Genomic DNA, 20297 nt, shown 5'->3' with positions numbered 1-20297 from the left:
GGTTTTACATGCAACCATGCACAATAATTACTTTATGCCCCCTGATAGGAAAGAGTTTAATTAACCATCCTCTTTCAGGGCAGATAATTAGTCAATAGCACACATGTGCACAAACACACTCTCATTATCACTTATGCAATAAGTCAATATGTAACTCTAAGAATAGAATATACTTAGTCTTACTGTAGGAAAAACAAATTGGATGTTTTTAGTGTCACAGCTCAATAGAAAATTGAGATAAGCTGGAAATGAGGGACAAATTGAAAATGTTGTGGATTTACAGCCGAGACCTTTCATTTAGATTATGTATACTTAGTTATATTTATAAACAATGTATAAACACACATAAGCTTTTATTTTCCTCAACTATTTTCAAAGTTTTCCCATCAGGTTTACCAGAAATATTTATTTCTTAAAGGCCAGAATATTGAGGACTTATTTAAACTTTCTTCAGATTTAGACATTTTTGCACATTTTCTCAGTTTTTGGTGGAATTTCCTTTAAAACTGTGCGACTTGGGTCAAAACTTTTGGGTATCCTTCCACAACCTTTATTCTCAGTAACTTGCTGGAATTGTTGTGGCCCATTCCTCCTGTCAAACTTTGCATAATGAAGTCATTTTTGTAAGCTGACTTGCTTGCATCTTTTGAGCTCTCCCCAATTCTTTATGACTAAGATTAAGGCTGTTCCAAAACATGGACTAATTCTCTTTGTAACTAGGATGCAGGATGCATATGGGTCATAGTCCTTTTGGAAGAAAAGTTTGTGTCCAACTTTTAACTTCCTGGCTGATCTCTTGAGATATTACTTAAGAACTTTCACAAAATATTTTTTTTTCCCTATGATGCCCTCTATTTTGTGAAGTGCCCCAAACCCTCCTGCAGCAAAAACACCCACACAACATAATGCTGCTCCAGCTGCACTTCACCGACTGGATGGGGTTGTCAGACTTGCAAGATTCCCCCCATTTTTCTCTAAATGTGGCGATTATTATGTCAAAACAATTCAGTTTTAGTTTCATCAGACCCCTGGACAGACCATCATTACCGAGTGCATTTGCAAACTGCGATGTAGATTTGAGTAACTATTTTTTTTCGCCGGGGTGTCTTTTAGTGTCATTGCAGGACTTCCTTTACTCTGGATACTCCTACCATCCTCAGATGGCATCTTAAAAAAATCTTGAGGTTATTTTTTTATGAATTTTAGATATTTGGTTTGGACCAAGTCACATTAATCTCAGGATCACAGAACGGGTCTCCTTTCTGCACACTTTGATATCTGAATATTTCTATGGTTTTATTGTTGTAAGTAAGTAAGTAAGTAAGTAAACTTTATTTCTATAGCGCTTTTCACAGACCAGGGTCACAAAGTGCTGCACAAAATGTAAAAAATAAAGAAATTAAAAGCAACTTGCATAGACTTGCTTGAACAGAAGAATGTGGCACCTCGAGACATTCACAATTTGGCAGCCAAGAATAAATCTGCCATCTGGACAGTTCTTTTCCTGATGTATTGGTTGACTTCCTTTTATTTTTATGATCTCACTAAATAAGCGCTGCGTTTGAGTCGTTGCCTTAAAATATATCCAACGATGTTCCTGCTTTAACTTAAATACAAGCTCACAAAGCTATTATGTCATCATCTGGTCTTTTCAATGTAGTTAAATGATATTTGTGTATGTTAACTTCTGAATTCTGAAGAAGGTAATAAAAATAAAAAAATCTCAAAACTTTTTAATTAGAAGACAGAAATTATTTTTGGTAAAAGTGTAGGCTGATTTAAACTTATATAGTGAGTCGCTTTGCATGCAATGTGAGTAAATATATTGTTAACAGTAATTTAATGGATTTTTATTATTATTATTTACAGGTTCGCGGTTTGATCTGCACACAGGAAAAGGTAAAACATTCTAATCTATGATTTGGATTCTGTTTTTTTCTCCACCTTACCAAATTGTACTTTATGGTCATTTTGGTCATCAAGGTAGGGTGGAATAAGGTGAAAAGATTTCCTTAAAGGGACATTTCATATAAATTTGACAATTTGTGCTCTCCTTTAGAGCTTTTCATTTACATTTTGACAACTGATCACGTGAAGTAATTTTTTAATGTAATTAACTAATCAAAGCCAGATACTGGGAAAAGAGGTGATAACACTGTAAATAATAAATATCAGTAGGAGGTCACTTAGGAATATTATAGATTGATCTGCATCCTAATGTTTCATACTCCTTGAGTCAACTGACCCAAATGGGGATCAGAGTCACAACCACTGGCAACAAAGTATTAAAGTATTAAATATGCATAACATAATACAAAGTTAATTTAAGTAAATCAAATCAAATCAAATCAAATTTTATTTGTATAGCACATTTCAGCAACACGGCATTTCAAAGTGGTTTACATCATAAAAACCCAAAGTCATGCAACATAGAATCAACAATCAAAACATTACATTAAGTCGAGTGCCATTGTTAAATTCTTAATTATGTTTCAAAAGCAACTCCAACCAGGTGGGTTTTTACTCTAGATTTGAAGGCACTCAGTGTACATCCACATTGTAAAAATAAAAAGCTTAGCATTTAAGACTCTTTTTACACACACGGAAAAATAAACTATAGTAAGCAGCAGTGGTTTAGCATTTTTGGACCAAGTGGTTTGTTTACAGGTGCAAATTGAAAATAGACTGGGTCAAAATAATAGGAACGGGGTACACCATAGAGGCACACATTAGCTAAGGGGTGAATTAACTCTGTTCTTTTCATGGCATCCCCATCTGCGCTTGGCTTTTCTTTTCTGTTCACAGCATAGAAACTAAATGATTTTCAGGCTTTTCTCAGTATCTGGAGTTATTAAGGGGATTTCTGGGTTTCGTTATTTTCACCGTATTCTCAATTACACCTGAGTAAATAGTTTGCAAATTAGGCTTTTTTGCCAGTCACAGAAAACAGAAACAGTGGACAAGTGTCATGTAGCCATATCTGCTACTATAACACACAAGCTCCATCTGAAGCAAAACCACACATGCAATAAATCAGTTTCTCCACATAGAATTTAAATATATATTTTTTGAATAACATGGTCCAAAGTTTCTTAGCAGTGTGTGTAGTCCAACATATGAAACTAGTGACTCAACGGATTCATTTCCCTAGGTGATTTTATTGAACATACACGTATCGTGGGATGTCGTTATTGTATCTGTCCTGAGATTTCTCATGTTGTTTATGGCAGGACTTGTAGCTGTTGTGTGCTTTGCTGTCCAGGCAGCGTTTGATCATTATGGTACTGGTGGGACAGCACTTCTTTTAGGTCTATTTCTGGCAGCTGGAGTCTGTAGCGCTACACGTCTGTGGCCTTCCCTGTGTAGATTTAGTCCTGAATAATCCCCTCCATCTGCTGCCCCCTTCACCAGGTTTTACTTCTCAGCGTCTCTTCATCTTTCGTTCTCTACAGTTTTGTTTCCGGATGAGTTTCCGGGATTTTTGAAAGTCCTTCTGTGTTTTTTTTTTTTTTTTTTTCTTTTTGGGATTTTAATGCGACGATTCTCTTCGTAAACCATTTACCCTTTCAGTCCCTGCTGTGTTCCCAGTCGGTACTCCTCTCAATCCTAATCTTGCTGCTTCTTCTCTCCCATGGGTTTTTAATTTTCTCTCTCATTCTCTCTTTTATTTTCCCATCCTTTTTTCCATGATCTCTTCCTCTTGATTCCCTTTGGTGTTTCGATTTCATCCAACTAAATCTCTAGATGTCCCTGCAGTGCTGCCTAATTTATCTATTTATTTTTTTATTTATTTGTGGGTTTGTTGTTTGTTTTTTTTTTTTAAAGTTGTTGGTGACGCAAGACAATCCCTCGCTCAATGGAAATCCATTTCTAATCCAGTTTTCTATAATCAGAGACCACACTGAGTAGTTTGAACATAAATACCATAAAAATGCTCTTTGGATTTTTAAAAAGTTTTCACTTTTACAGAATGTATTCCACCAGGATTCCCCAGATGTGTAAGGTCTTTGCATGGTAGAATAGGGTAGAGGTGCACCGATTTATCGGCCTGCCGATTTATCAGCGTTGATTTCCTTAATTTTGGATCGGTGATCAGCTGATACTTGTATGTGAAGCTGATCTTATCCACCGATCTTCTCTACTTCTGCAACGGTCTAAAAATCAGCCTCTGTCCTCTTTTGCTCTCCTATGAGAGAGATTTGACTGATAGAGCTGCCCATCAGGTCATGTCTTCATGTTTACAATTAACAAGTCACCACACCATTGCCAACTCAGCGTCTTTCTTGCTTTATTTAGTAACATTTCAGAAAAAAAAATGGTATTGGCTTAAATCGGAATCGGCAGGTCAGACTTTTTAAAGATTGGTAAAACAGAAAACTGCAATAGTGCATCCACCCCAAGACGTAGGTAAAGCCAGCAGTAGGTTAGAACATTGAATTTAACCTACACTTCTCACTCTGCTCCACACCTGTTTGACCTCCTGACCTCATTCATGCATAGGGCTCCAAGGAAATTCACAGGAAACTGAAGACCTATAACCCTTTGAAACTCAAACGTGGGCGCTGACCAACATAATACTGACCTATTACGCTTGTGCAATACATTACATAAAGAGCAGTACTAAGCTTAAGCCCATCATAGCCCTTGGTAGATTAAAAAAAAATTCCAGTGTAGTCTACATCTACCTTATTTCTTCTCATCTTTCTCTTAATGTTTTACTTTCAAAAAATAGTTGTATAAAACTAAACATTGTGTTATAATGTTATTATAAGTGGGCTTACTAAATTATCTACACAGAACTCTAACTGAACCTGACTGATTATTTTCTTCCAAAAACTAGACAATCAAGTTTAATTTTGACAAAATAAAAAAAAATGCAATTGAAGTTTTTTTGTTTTTTTTAATTCAGCCCATGTTGTCTCATGAAAGTCCCTTTACTTTCTTTTGCAACACAGAGCTTAATCGGAATACATCGACATCAATTAGCATGTTTTCTACCGTAAAATCCTTAAAAGATTATATGAGAGCAGGGTAAATATTACCTAGAAGCACCTACTCTGCTTCAGTTGTTGTTGCAAATGGATCATGAGAGGTATAGAAATCCTCACGTCTGGGTCTATACTCCTTCTCGTCAGTCTACTCCCAGACAGTCACTATAAGTGCAGCGGAGCTGCAGGGTTTACCCGGCACTCATGCAGACAAATGCTTTGGTGTGACACTGATGATCTCCAGATGTAGTGTGCTATATTCAGTGCATGGTACAAGGTTTATTCTTCAAATAAACTGGGTGCAACCACAGGAATGACAGCATTGACGAGCAAAATACAGACAGGTGAGACATCGCCACGAGTGACATGATTGTCAGCCGTGTTTGGCAGAACTCTGCACCCGGATACATGTGGATTAACAATGACTGAATGGATTAGTGGGTGTGTGTCTGCGTATTTGTGTGTGTGTGTGTGTGTGTGTGTGTGAAAATGTTTGAGTCATTCAGAAATGGAATGATAAAGCACAGTGACGAGCGTACATTCTAAACATGCACTAATAATGCTTTCACATGATCGTACTTTTGTTTTAATACTAGTTCCAAAAGAAACTGACACAAGCTGCCACTCTTACACACAATATAGCTACTAACACTAAAATGGTATCATATTTGCGCTTAAAGCCCTGCTTCTAGAAGTCGTACCGTTTTTTTTTTTTTCTCACTTCTCAGGTTAATTGATTTTCTACTTCTGCTTCTCCCCACTCTTGCTCGTTTACTGCCCTCTGGTCTGAGAAGGGACATTTCCTTTTGGAGTCTCTGAAATAACATGAACAGTGGTTGTTGGAGAGGGAAATTAATCACATGGGTGCTCACAACTCTGTAGGGCTTTGGGTTCAGCTTTCTAATTAGCAGTCTCCCTCTTGACACTTTTATTAGGTCATTGGTTTAGTGTTAGAAAATTTGGCATGAAGCGCCATGCAAAGCGATTCATACTGCTGTACAATATTCTATATATTGTCACACCTTCCAGCATGACAAAAACCCTAAACACACAACAAGAGATACAACGGGATGACTTATAGCAAAGCTTATTCATACATTACAATAGCAATGTCAAAGTGTAGACCTGGGAATCTTTAGCTACAGTTATGAAATTATGTTCACATACACTGGGCTTGAGCATTTGCAAAGAATTGACAAAAACCTAGCCTGGTTATTGCCTTCTTATGCAGGTCTACTCGATTCTCATCTCCCTTCAGTCCCCTTTCTCCCACTGATTTGTCTGGTTGATTATAAACTGGGCCAATCAACAGACAGGAGTTGTGAACGACTGGCATCAGTTTTCTCTGCAGTTTTAGATTTGTAGTCTCCCTTCATAGGGTTGTAGTTTGGCAGGAGCATGTGGAGAAATTGAATAAAGGCATTCAGTTTGTGTAGCCCATGATTCCAAATACTGTGCAATTAAAGTCATAGCAACGTTTAAGTCATTTAATGGCTGGCAAAGATTTCATGACCCCACTCCTCATGGGGTTGCTTATAGTGCACACAATTTCCTTAATCGTAGTCGAACTTAATTGAACTGCTACAACATTCGCAATTGAGTAAAAATTTAAACCTCAGAGTCCATGCCTCCAGAAAGCACAGTGTAGAATAAGATTTTTTTTTTTTTTTTTTAACTAGGCCTCTTTAGATGTGCAAAGCTGGCAGAAACATTCACCTAAACGGCTCACAGGTGTGATTGTGAACATACAAGTATCACAGGACATTGTGATTACAGATTTGTGTTTGTTAAACAATTAAAACACCATGATTAATTTTCCTTGCAAAAAAAAAAAAAAAAAAAAAAAAAATTTGGTGGACGTAACGTAACAAAATGTAGACAATTTACATGAAAACATTGGAACAAATATTTTCGCATAGCACCGTGTGTGTGGAAATGTGAAGCTCTTTCAAATATATTTCTTGCTTGGTTCTTTAAAGCAAAACAAACACTCTCTCGTATGCGTGCGCTTGACATGTGTGACAGCAGTGATTGCCAGCTGGGCCATTCATGCTAAAACTGCATGTCTCTCTACTTCTGCAAATTGCTTTGGATTGCTTTTAATAGCTACTCCAACCATTTCCCTGTGAGACCAGTATTAAAATGTACCCTGATGTCATTCTTCTGCCGCTCTCTTATCCACACTGCCGTAATGTGCTTTTTGGATTACTGTATTTTAATATTGTGTAATGCTCTAAGAATGTTAGTAATGAATGTAAGGCATGCAATCTGCTTGACTACTCAAAATGGTCTCAATTGAAATGCTGAAAAGGCAGCTCTGGCTAATCAGCTTAGAGATGTAGCCCACAGTTGACAGATAATAAAGAGGATCTTGAGCAGAGGAGCCAATTACCACCCCTGTAATGAGAGTTCATACAATATCATCTGGGAACAATGGAGGGACATTGAAGTTTGGAGAGAGAGTGGGAGGCTGCGAGAGCAGGAAACCGGTAATGCAAGTTTGTAAAAATCAGCTAAAAAGAGATAAAACGAAAGGTGAACAAGTCAAAGTTGTGAATTTAAGTGTAGGTATTTGGAACGACAAAAAATGCCTGATTTATGTTACAAACTGTGTCAAAAGGATTAAGATGAAATATTAAAGCAACAATAATTCATGCAGCGACATTACACTTCTTAAAAAAAAGAAACTAAAGTGAGAATCTAAAGGAGCAGAGTTATGATACAGAAGGTTGGTGACAGTCTGTTTAACTGTCACCACTTTTAAAGTATCCTCGCAAAACACAATCTCTCTAAAAAGTATTGTTCCAAAAATGGCATAGATAAAAACGGACATATTGAATGTTCCTAAAGATTATTTAAAACCTAATGAAACATTTCAAGATGTTTTTTTTTTTTTTTTTTTTTTTTTTGAAATTTTGTAACAGGCACAAACAAAATAATATTGTTTCCTATTCTATTCTACCAGACTTGCATAAAAATAAATAAAAAATGTACATTTTCAATGTATTTATCTGACACGTTGGATCTAGTTGGATTGTGATGTCGGGGTACTATGCAGTTCCAGTCTAGCATCACCCCCTGAGCATAAACAAGATGCAGCTACTATTTCTGCCAACAGAAACTCATATATACACTTGTTTTCCACATATCACACAGCCCTGTAGCACAGAGAATCCCCTGTCACACTTAAATTTTAGTTCAGCTAAAGAATGTGCCGAGGCTTTCCCTCGTTATTTAGTCCCACATCGAGTTTGGTCACCATGGAAGTGCATCGGTGTGTACTGCTGCCTTCAGAGAACGACTTGAATGTCAAGACCTCTGTGACTGACAGCCACTCATTTGTGTCCAACTTTTCTCACTCGCCCTGGTTTCTTTCTGGCTGCTCTTTCTGTTCTTGTTCACACCAAGACTGTGAAAAATGTATTTGAGAGAGAAACACAGGTCTAGACGGTGCATATTATATATAATGAAACAGAGTCACATATCCAAACAGCTCACTGCTGTACTTAAAGATGGTTTCTATCATGGAGGACTTGAAATCTTGCACCATAGCAAAATAAACAAACAAACAAACAAACAAAAAAAACACTCCCCAGTCATCTTGCCTTTCAAATGACAGTTCAGAGGAATTATAATCCTGTTAAAGTTGAAGCAAACATTGCTTTCAATTAACAGTCCCAGCCACTTTGTTATTGAGGGGCCTCTGTGTGATCAGATGTCCACTGTAAATTAACTTGTCCTTGCACTTGTCTCATAGTTGCCTCTACAGAGAAACGTCCTGTTGTAATATTTTGACACCTGGACATACACATACATTCTGTCAAAAGTGATTTTGGCAAAAAAAAAAAAAGAAGAAGAAGTAGAAGAAGGAAAAAAAAAACACTTGGCAAAACATGAATTAGGTTATTATCTTAGTAAGGTGACATTATATACAGTATTTTTATAACAATTGAAGGTAATATAGTTACTTGATGGTGCCATGCTATAGCACAATAGTGCCTGGAAAGTCCATACCACCACCCCTTTGAAAAATGTTTTGCTGTTGCTGTCCTAAAATATAATATAATGTTAAATATTATAGTAGAAATAAAGAGCTATACAATGTAGAGGTGTTCAGTAGTTTTAATTGTCTCCTATATCTGGGGAAATAAATGCTTCTTTAAACCCGTCGCATGCACTGCAACTGTGAGCTAATAAAGTTGGATGCAGCTTTCCGTACACTGTTACTTTAATTAATCTACAGTATGTTAACTGTCTGTAGTCTGCCCTCCAGCCAGGCTCTGCACTGTTTTCTCTCTGCATGCGTAAAGTGGGCAGCTGCCAGCTACAAGAATGGCACAAAAAGAGCCATGCTCATTAACGTCGACAGCACCAACGTTAATCACTGAACCACCCGGTGTTTGAGACCTGCTGGATATCAAGCAAGTTGAGTTCAAAGGTGGCAACAGCTGGGTCAGCGTTAAGCAAAAATGCTGATGACTTTGTCTTAAAATCCACATCGTTCCAAAATTAATTTTGAATACTTTAATTAAATTGCCTTCCTCTAAGGGGATTTATTTTCTTTTCTTTTTATGCGACCTTTAAATATTGACATCTATTTTATGCTCCGATTACAGGTTTCTAAAAAGTCAGGGAGACATTTTTGGTAAGCAAGCACCCAGCCTCAGCTACTGGTTAGTGTCAGGCAGCTAATTTAGAAAGTGTTGTGTCAGAGAAAATGGAGCTGAGAGGAAGCTTAGGATACAAATCACACAGAGTGCCTGTCTGTCTGAGTGACTGATACTGACACCGGGTTCTTTTTTTTTTTTAACAGAACAATTATTGGTTGTATGGGAATGAAAGTAAAGAAAAGCTGGGTTTGTAGAAATACAAGACTAATGTTGAGTTATGTGGATATGTAATTTGGTAGGTAAGGTGTGTCAGCGGTTGTGTGGGGGAGGTTGGGGCGTTAAAATTTGCATGTGATCGAAGGGAAGGAGTGTGAAAGAGTGAGGGAGTCAAGAGGAAGTGCAGCTGTTGTCAGATGTCAGTCTCCCAGGGCTCATCCAGGAGTGATCTTTCAAGTTTCTCAACCCTGGCATTTGGACTCCCAGAGAAGTGCAAAGACATCGAGACACAACATTCGGAAGATAAAAGTGTTAAGCACCCTTTGCTGAAAAATGATCTCTTGATCGAGAGATATTTGCAATTACTGGTACTTGGTGGTACCTTTTAAATCAAATTCCCACACGCTGGTAATGCAATGTGAGCGACGGAAGAATTTAACATCACAGATAACCAGTTCAAATCCAATTAGGGCATAAATTATCAAACCCAAAAGTGAGCCGCTTAAATGTGACGGTTTTCTTATGGACTGACCTTTTGGATATGATAAAAGGTTTTGTGTACCAGAAGGAATGCCCTTGAGCCTGAGCAATATGATCTACACTCCAGCCACCTGAAGCGATCGTCATAATCACAGGCGCCACAGTGGGTTATTGACCGGAGCATGTATTGATTTCTGCTCAGTCTTGATTGTAGTTTTGGCACATAGCGGGACCACTACATCACCGCAGTGTGTTAACTCTGTGGCGCTAGTGAGGCACTCGAGTAACGACTGTGTATTGTGGCCAATTCATCTTTTCCTGCTTTGTTACCATTGCTCTAATTCTTTGTCCTTGCCTCCCACAGTCTGCCACGGTGAGAATCCTCTTTGCTGCTCTGACTTATTTGTCTGATATCCAACATATCCAAATGGTGTAAAGTCCCACAGCCGACGAGCCAATTTGTTTTGGAGATGATTTGTGTCACATTGTTACCCTTTCAAGGCATTAATCTATTATGCAGAAAACATTGCTGTTGTCAGTGTGGGAAAGCAATAAATGCTCCATTATTGACTGTTATTCTGGAAACATTAAAGAATAATTATGCACTTGCTTGATAGATACATTTTCCCCCCACTTACTGTCCCACTTTCAGACATAATTTCAATCACTCTTTTTATGACTTTCTTGCAAATCTGACGAGACGGTTTAGTGTCATTATCAAAAAGGAACACGGTGTTTCAAAATAAAATATTCAGTTTTAAATGAAGCAGCACTCCTCTACTTGAATATCAATGTGAATAACTGAATTTTGAGGTAGAGTTTCTTCTCTCTTTTTTATGGGTGCATCTGCTTGCCTGTCACAACTGAACTCATCAAGTACAGAAGAAGTCATTACTCAGCATGGCAGATATCTTGTTTCAATTTTTTTAGGTGGAGGCCACTGGATATATTTTATTTACACCTCTTTGAATTATTCACAGAAAGTGTTTCTAGCTGGAACTAGCAAGCTAGCTGTACCGTCAGTGAATGGTAGAGATGGTCTAATGAACCATCTCAGTTCTGTATGACACCCTCGAGATGTAATGGCACCTAGTGAAGATGGGTGCAAAGCCTAAAAATATATATTTTTTATTTCAGTTGCATCATATCATAAAGACAATATTGAAAATGTGTACTTTTAATGGTGATAGAATTCTGTGAAGAAGTATTTTTCTCTCGTACGCATTTATTTTGAGTTGACTATTTTGGCAAACTTAAATGTTGCTTTTATATTCATGGAAAACGGCTTGATGAAATACGCTAAACAGACTTCAAATGATGGCTTCATTTATTAGGTTAAATAAATATGTCATAGCAAACTTGATTCTATGTGAAAAAGTAATTGGCCCATAACCCTAATAACTGCTGGTGCAACTCTTAGCAGCAACAGAGAGGATGTGTGGCCCTCTGTTCTTTGCTGAATTGTTTTAATTCAGCTGCTTTGGAGCTGTAGAAGCTAATGCCACTTAATCTCAATTGGATTTTAGTTTGGATTTTGGCTTAGACCACTGCAAATCTTTTTTGTTATTGTTGTTGTTGTTTTGAGCCATCCAGATGTGGACCAGCCAGTGCATGAATGCATTACCCAGTAGTGCTGAGGGGGCAGACTTCATGATTTCATCTATTACATCAACTCGTTCAAGCCCACACCGCTCAAGAAATTTCACATTTGTCTCATCAGTCCACTGAATAAATTTTCAAAAGTCTTGGGGATCGTTAGGATGTTTTTGGATAATGTGAGACCAGCATTTGTTTTCTTTTTGGTAAGCAGTTGCTTTGGCCTTGTTAGCTTCAAAAAGATGGCATTTTTGTGGAGTCTCTTTCTTATTGCCCTCATCTTTGACAAATTAGGCCTACAGTGCTTTTTGTCTTCTGAGTTCTTATGTGGCCTCCTGTAATTTTAGTAAGGCTGCCCGTCCTCCGGAGGTCCATCACTTTTTTTTTGTTTTCATTTGTGTGCCTCAACCAGTAAACTAAAAATGTATTTACTGGTCCTAACATAATATTTTCCATGAATTTTCATCTCAGTCCTCAGATGTAAATTAATTGGAAAATCTGTGGACTGAACTGAAAAGAATAGAGCCTAAGAAAGTATCCAGGACAAAAGAGCAAAGTGAAATGATCAAAATCACACTATATAAGATCTGTGAAAACTAAATGCTGTCCTCTTGGAAAGCAACGGGCCTGTTCAAGATATTAACTTATGATGATGACACATTTGAGTACAAATATATTACTTATGTAGGATTTTTCCCACACAATAAATGTGCAACAAGCTTTGATTCTCCACAATGTTTTGTGATTTTATCCTACAACACTAAAAGACTAATTTATTCTCGGACATTTTACTCATATTTACTAGGGTCTTCTACAGGACACTGTTTTATTCTGGTCTTTAAAATCGTTCCATTATTTGTACTTGTATTGATCCGTATGACTCATCATTATTTCTATTAAAGGCAAAGTTTGCAGAGAAACCTTGACCTGCTTTCTTTTGTATTACGATGTTTAATGTCTTTCCTCTCTGTTTTCTTCTGCCTCCTTCTTCTTGCACCTCACTTCATGCCCTTTCTCATATTTTATCCATTTCTTCATCTCTGCTTTGAAGTAGCCAAAAGAAAACCCATTTAAAATGGAGCTTCATAAAACCTCACAGGTCTTTGCTATGAGTATGTCGGTTAAGTGTGAAGAATCTGAGTGTGCACTTGTGAACAAAGCACATTTGTCTCTAACTGGCAGAGAGATCTCAGTCAGGGAGTCTGACCTGACACGGCTGACAAGACCTTCAAAGATATACCCACTTCAGAAATGTCTGACTTGAGGAAGCGCTGCTGCAGATTGAGAGGAAGTGGAATTTCTGCAGCGCTGGATGAAATTCAGTAAACAGAAAAACTGTTTTGAACGTAAACTGTCAGATATCTTTTTTTTTTTTTTTTTTTTTTGACTTGTGAGAGTTAGAGCACTTGGGCTGGACTTGAGCCAGCCTTAACTGGGTCTCCAAAAGCAGCAGTGATCGATCGCTCTGCTCACACGTTTTCCTTCCTCCTTTCAACACACGCACACGCATGCACACGCACACTGGCCCTACTTATTCTCCTCACACCAAGCCTTCATGAATCCCCCTTTACTTTCTCTGATCTTCTGAACATCAATCCCTCATTCCTCAAAGCAAAAATGAGGGGAAGGGGGGGGGATGACAAAAATGAGATGACAGATTACTTGCTATATATAGAGCCGGTCTTGTGCCGCTTCCCTTGTTCATCTTCTCCCCGTGCCCCAAAGACATTGGATACACCTTCTGGTTCCCAGCTAGTGATGCAAATAGTCTTTCACACTGCTTGCAAAATTCGACGGCTCCTTTTGAATCATTTTGGTAAATGGAACTGGACCTCATGGTGGGAAAATTGTAGCAGGAAAATCAATGTGTCCCATTGTTTGTGAAGTGTTTTTGCAGTTTGTGGGCCTTGTCTTTTTGAGGGTAAATCATACCTCTTTTATTCAGTTTGAAGCACATTTGTTCCAAAAAAAAAAAAAAGAAAAGAAACACGCTATTGTAGTTTGGGACTCTCACGATGACACACAATACACTATTTCACTGCAGCAAAAGAAAATTGCCATAGATAATTGTATTAGAACACTTTAGTATGTGAAAACAATGACAAAAAAGGATCAAAATAGCTTGTTTACCATGTGTAGTTTCACTGAGATAGAAGTCAAAATGTTTATTTTTACCATATTAAGACAAAGCTTTAGTAGCTTTAGAAAACTACTTATCCATTTAAGCTTTGCCGTTGTTCCAAAATGAAATAAGTTCACAAAAGTAACCAAAGTCGGAGCTTTTTCACATTATCAAAAAGCTTCAGTTTTCTGCATTTGAATCTCAATAGTAATTTTGAACCCGCTGTTAATTTTTTCTTGCACTGGATTCACAAAGCAGATGGCACTAAATACCTAAATATTTGGCTGCACAATTTATCGCAAATACATCATCATCGCAATATCAGTGAATGTAAGACTCTTACAGCAAAGAAATTGTTGTCGAATATAGCTTAAATATTATACAATTGCATTTTTCATGCTAATATAATATTTAGCCAGATGAACAGAGTCTGATGGCAGCAGATGTTAACACCGGACACACGACATTGCCCAAAATGCTAAATCCTTCACAGTGGAGGAAGCACAAATGAGAAAGGGAGAAAAAAAGAAAATAGGCATATATCGCAGCTAATATGATCATAGCAATATTAATAACGTTAGTGCCATTGCAAGATTCGTTTTTTAATCATGCGGCCCTAATAGCTTTACCATCAAGTTTTAGGTCCAATGAACTCCATTCCCTCCATCTTATATTGATTAAGTTACCTTATTTACTCTCCATAAAAAAATGTGATTCCACAGTGATTCCCTGGAAGATGATATTCTGGGTGGATGGCATGAAAACATTGTTATTTATGTAATATATATAAACAGACTCTGTTTGACCTCTGTAAGTTTAGAGGTCAAACAGAGAAGAAAACCAAGTTGATTGTTCCTCTTCCCACAAGTCTTTTCTTGCCTTTTTTTTTTTTTTTAAATCAAGTTTTAGAGAAGGAATTATTTATTTATTTAAATTGCTGCTCCTTCTTTTTTGGCTTGTCTTTCTCTTTCACACTTTCACATGTCATGCTCATTGTCTGTTCCTGTAATGTATCAGCTTTCCTTCACATAATCCTTCACTTTAATCTTCAAGCACAAGAGGAAAGGGAAAAGAATAAGAAAATGAGATCAGGTGCAGTGCCTGAAATGTAATTCATGTTAGTCCTTATGTTTACATCACACTCAAACCATATGCCTTGTTCTATAATCTACAAATCTACCTGTGACTGTAGAATGAATGCAAATTTTACATATCCAATTGATTTCTTTTTTCTCTTTTCTACTCATCATGTCTTTGCCAGAAGCATTTTTTTAAAATCATTTTTCCTTTTTTATATAGATAAAATGCAAAAATATGTTCCGGCGAGGGCAGGAGACAAATTGGAGCCATGAAACTATTTCTTTTCATGCTGAGGGGAGAAGGGGAGCTCTGTTAGCCTAGCTGACATTCCACTTAATTTGATTCATTACTGCATGGTGACGCTTTTGTTGCGACATGCAAGGAACTGGGCCACTTGTGGAGCTTTGAAAAATCCAGATAGAGGACAGTTCCACCACCTCAGTATGATGAAATGTGAACCAAGTCCGAGTGTGGTGGCTTTTTCCAAGCCCAGACTGCACCGCAAATTGGCTTTTACTGCTATTTATTTTGTCATGTTTGTGCGGAAGTTGTGAGCAGAAATTGTCAAAATCAAATTCCGACTGGATTCATTTCCTCAGAACAAAGATGATGGGCTGCAAATGCAATATGTTGTTCTTATTCCACAAAGTTTGATTTGGTGCAGGTTCTACGATCAATCATTGTGCAGAAAGCCTCATCGGGTGACTGATCTCTGGCGTCTCTCGATTTATAGAGCAACATGTGATTTCAATCTTGAAGTCAGCTTCATAACACAGCTTTTGTTTTCAAAACTTAGCACACCCATCTAGATTACTGAATTGAATGTTTCAACCAATTCCATAACTTTAGCCGTAGAAACTCTATCACTGAACACTTAGAAAAAACATTAATGAAACAATAAGAGTTCATTGAATTCCACCTATGATGCTGCCTATGGAATAAGTCCTATTTTCAAATTTCCTCACTACTAAATAATCCCCGCTCAACAGATAGACATTGCTTAAAAAAAATGTGGAAGTGATTGGAAAGAACAAGGAAAACAAGAAGCCATATAGAATCACTTCAGATGCTGATGTGATACGGAGGTTGCCAAAATTCTGCAGTCAATAACTACAGACTTCCATACTTCATGGCGCTATCAGTTGAGCTCAGAAACAATACATATGAAATTTCATGTAACGGTTTTCATAGCCAAGCAGCTGAATCCAAGCCTTATATTAGTGCTGAATATCTGAATCCGCTGTAGGACTCTAGAGCAGTCCAGCCATGATCTGTGGAGTGACAAATTGTGCCTCTCTATCTACCAATGCATTGGATGAGTCAGGGTTTGACAGATGCCAGGAGAATGGCACTTGCCTGACTGCATTGTGTCGAGCGTACAGTTTGGTGCTGAGGGGGTTATTATTTTTCTTTTTTTTCCCCCTCAGAAAACAAAGCATGACCTGCAAATGCACGTCTGCAAATTGTCATCTTATTATCTTCCAGAATTTGTTCTGTTTTAACTACTCTGGATCAACATACCACAGGAGCAGACTCACACAACTTAAATCCATTAATCATCATCAAGAAGACAAAGAAGGCTCTGTTCCCCACTGAGAGAATATCAATCAAGAGTAAAATAGTTGCAGGGTTTTTTTCTGTTCAGAGGTTTGATAGCAGGGTCTAAATGGATGGCTTTTATCATAAATCCAAATAAAAAAAATATTACACACTTTTTAAATGCAATTATTGTAACAGTATGACCTAAGAAAATAAAAGCTTTACACCACTAGAACCAGAGTTTTTTTTTATTTTTTATATTAGGAATAGAGCCATGCCAGATTTAAGTTGGGGTTAAAGTCCCACTCTCTACCTTACAATTGAAATGTCTACATGTGGATATTGTTTCACATCCCCTCACCATATTTAAAACCTCTCCAAAATAAAATTGTGGATGTTCACGGCAAAAGACAGGAACAAAGTTAATAGAATATCATTAAAATAGTTTGAAGCTTCCCTGGATTAACAAAATTCCCCGAGACCTCCTCCACAATATGTTAATGCTTTTTTGGGGAGTGCGAGTGGGAAATAAGTGGTATTCAGTAAGTGAATTTAATGTTGAGGGGTATGCCTACAGGATACTGAAAAAATCATATGCATTTATTTTTAGTTGGTGGGTAAGCTAATATAGCATTACTGAAGTGGTCTGTAATTCATTAGAAATATATGATGCTTCTAGTAAAGGTAAGAATCTGTGATAAGAAAACAAAGCAATGAAGGGAAATTTATGCAAAGCGTTACCAATTTGCCTCTTGGAATAGTAAATGATAAGGGTTTTGGAACGTCACCAGACAGAGTTCCAGTTTTGTGTGGTGGACAATATGTTCACTGGGAGATGACAGAACAGAGTAACAATATGTGGCTGTGATATCGCTGACATATGAATGGTCTCAGATGGAGAGCTCAGCCCAATCTGTCACTGTATGACTCATGGCGTATGCATACTGTACAGAGAGCTAGTCATTGGGTTTGTCTGGCGATTGCAACTTGTATAGTCAAGCTATAAAATTCAGTCCCAACAACAATTGCATTGGGCATTATTAATCATTAGTACCACATTAAAAAGCTAAGAGATTAAAAACAAGGAACTGCCTCCATTTAATCTGACATGAAAAATGAATGTGTCCCTGCTCACTAATCTGTGCTGACAAATGTATCAAGGAGAACAATGAAGACCGAGACGGTTTTGTTCAGTAGAAGCCATCGTTCACCATAAACATCATATGAACCTTGTTTATATCTCTGAGGTTTTATTCTGCATTGTTTTCCACACACTAGGCCACTATGTTTGTTGACAGGCTATATCTTGGGAGATGTTAAAACAAAGGTTTATTCACCCACAGTTGGCTGTGCTAAAAATTGAGAAGGGGCTAAATTGTTTCAAAGTGTGTACAGTACTTGTTTTTATTTGTTCCTGTGGACTTTTTCAGCACAATAGGATCATACATAGCTACATTTAATTCAACGTTTGTTGCACTGAAACCAAGATTCTTCTATCTAATTTTGTTTTAAGATCACATACCAAAGACAGAAAAAAAGGTAAAGCCGCCAGGAGCAAGCGGACAGCTCTCAAATCTACATTAGAAGAACATCTTGATTGGCATGTAAAGACTATATCCATTCATCATGGTTCGTGTTCTACACCGCCACGAGTGATTCTGAACCTGACCATCCAGCAGCTTTATCTCGCAGCCTCCTGCTTTCTCCTGCTATAAATCATCATCTAGCCACAGGCCACTATGCACAGAACAAGGTGACACTCCACCCTGCTATTCTCCACTGGAGGTGGGAAGCAGAGGGAGAGAAATAGCAGGGTGGGAGAGAGAAATAAAAGGAAGGGCAGTGGTTTCTGAACTGGGAGGTAGGATGGGGGAAAGAGAGAGATAGAAAGTGTATCCATCTACTCTGCTGTCACAGCAGGAGGGACATCTTTGATGTAAACTCTATTAGTTTTTGGCATGTAGAGGCATAGCCGAGACATGAAACCCAGGTCTCTTCATGACATCTCAGAAGGGAGTCAGTGCAGGCTGAAAATTCAGTCGCAAAGAGACCATGCTATACGCAGAAATTACCAATATCTTGGCTATATGAAAGTGTTTTAGGTGCTGTGGAGTCAATGCAAATATTTATTTATGGAAAAAATGAAAAGGATTCTTCCAACAAGTCTTAAGAGCGCTAGAGTGGATTGATGTGGACCTGATAAACGCTATACAAGTACAGGCCATTTGCCATTTTATCTCTTTAAAGGGTGCGTGTTATATAAAATTGATTTTTATTTTTATTTTTAGCGCTGTCATGTTATATTGTTATTTCCTCATTAAATCATATCTGGAGTATTGCTTTGATTCTTGCATCCATGTCTGAATGTCCAATGGTAGCCTAAACGCTTGTTCTCACAAAGCGCCGTCTATTTTCACAAATCTCCTCTGTGGATCTGCAGTCCTCACCTCCCCCACTGCTTCCCCACTCAGTTCCTCCAGACTAGCAGCAGCAGGAATGAACACGTACGTAGTGGAACTGCATGTCTGTTGGGCTTACCATAAACCGGCATAATGAGAAGCATTGCTGGCATGATGTTCTGAAGGCAGTGTAAGAAAGAGTAGACGCTTCTTAAGGAAACAGGCACATTTATTTTGAATTAGATTTGATTTATACAGCATTTTCATTCCAATTGAAGGTAACTATTACTTGATTGTGCTATGAAATTGCAATATGTGCCTGGAAAATACATAATACTGTCCCTAATGTTCAAATATTCTGCTTTGAAAATTATTTCACAGAACAGTGAGAAGACTAATGAACTATCAAAAAAAACACTGTATTATTATTATTTTTCTTTTTTTTGCTTTGCTTTAGTCACCATCTGTAATTCTTCATCTTAAGTTCATGTTAGCAATCAAACAAACAGCAATTTTACTTTTCAAAAATCACTTCTTAGTTTTCCTAAATTTGACCTAATCAGCATTTCTTTTACTGTGGCCTATTAGACAGTTGGTTTATAAATATGGAGCTTTAATAGGGAGACCTTGTTTTGATTTCCAAGATAGTCCCCCATGAGGAGAGGCTTTTTACTTGCCTGTAACAATACGAGTAATTTATACCGCCTCATTAATCAGCTCTCAGATACAGTATAATGAGCTCATCCAAATGTGAGCAGAAGGTTGTAATAGCAGCTTAAAAGGGAGTTGGCTCACCTAAATTGATAGCAGTGCATGTTATCTTGCTCATGTGTCGATCTAAATTACCATTTTATTGAATAAGCCACCAGCCTTGGAGTGATGACCCTTGCGTATTCCAGAGTATGCAGAGTTTGACCATGTAAGCAAACAAAGATTAAATCATGTGGAGCTTTATGTTTACCATTTTTCAGGTGAAGTGAAGCAAGGAGCCTGGATGTAACGGCACAGCATCGACCCTGTAAGCTTTAAGGAGGAGGTTCTGAACCACCTCGTTGCATTTTCTAGTTTATGAAGGAGAGTCAGAGGGAAGAGCAGTCAGACATTTTTCAGCCATCGATGGAAACAGCGCCGGCCTTGCTCAGTGTGATGAGAGCCGCAGCAGGAGAGCAAAGGAATGGCCAGAAAAATTGTTCTTCCATTGCCATTTCTTGTTTCATTTATAGTGGTAATGACACAGGGGAGCTCAGGGTCACTGGTTCTCAGATAT

General features: G+C 37.8%; 1 protein-coding gene across 1 annotated transcript in view; it reads left to right on the top strand.

The window, feature by feature from the left end:
• The window catches only part of igsf11 (immunoglobulin superfamily member 11), a 102647-nt gene that overhangs the window by 31454 nt on the left and 50896 nt on the right, over positions 1-20297 (top strand). Inside the window, exon 2 of the mRNA XM_014999291.2 lies at positions 1870-1899. Coding sequence (XP_014854777.1) covers positions 1870-1899 — 30 coding nt within the window. The remainder of the gene's footprint in view (positions 1-1869; positions 1900-20297) is intronic.

The sequence above is a fragment of the Poecilia mexicana genome, unplaced genomic scaffold, assembly GCF_051168715.1.
Source record: "Poecilia mexicana isolate PSO_F unplaced genomic scaffold, ASM5116871v1 scaffold_13, whole genome shotgun sequence".
Taxonomy (NCBI): Eukaryota; Metazoa; Chordata; class Actinopteri; order Cyprinodontiformes; family Poeciliidae; genus Poecilia; species Poecilia mexicana.
Note: the sequence above shows the minus strand (reverse complement) of the source record. Positions and strands in the feature narration are given on the sequence as shown.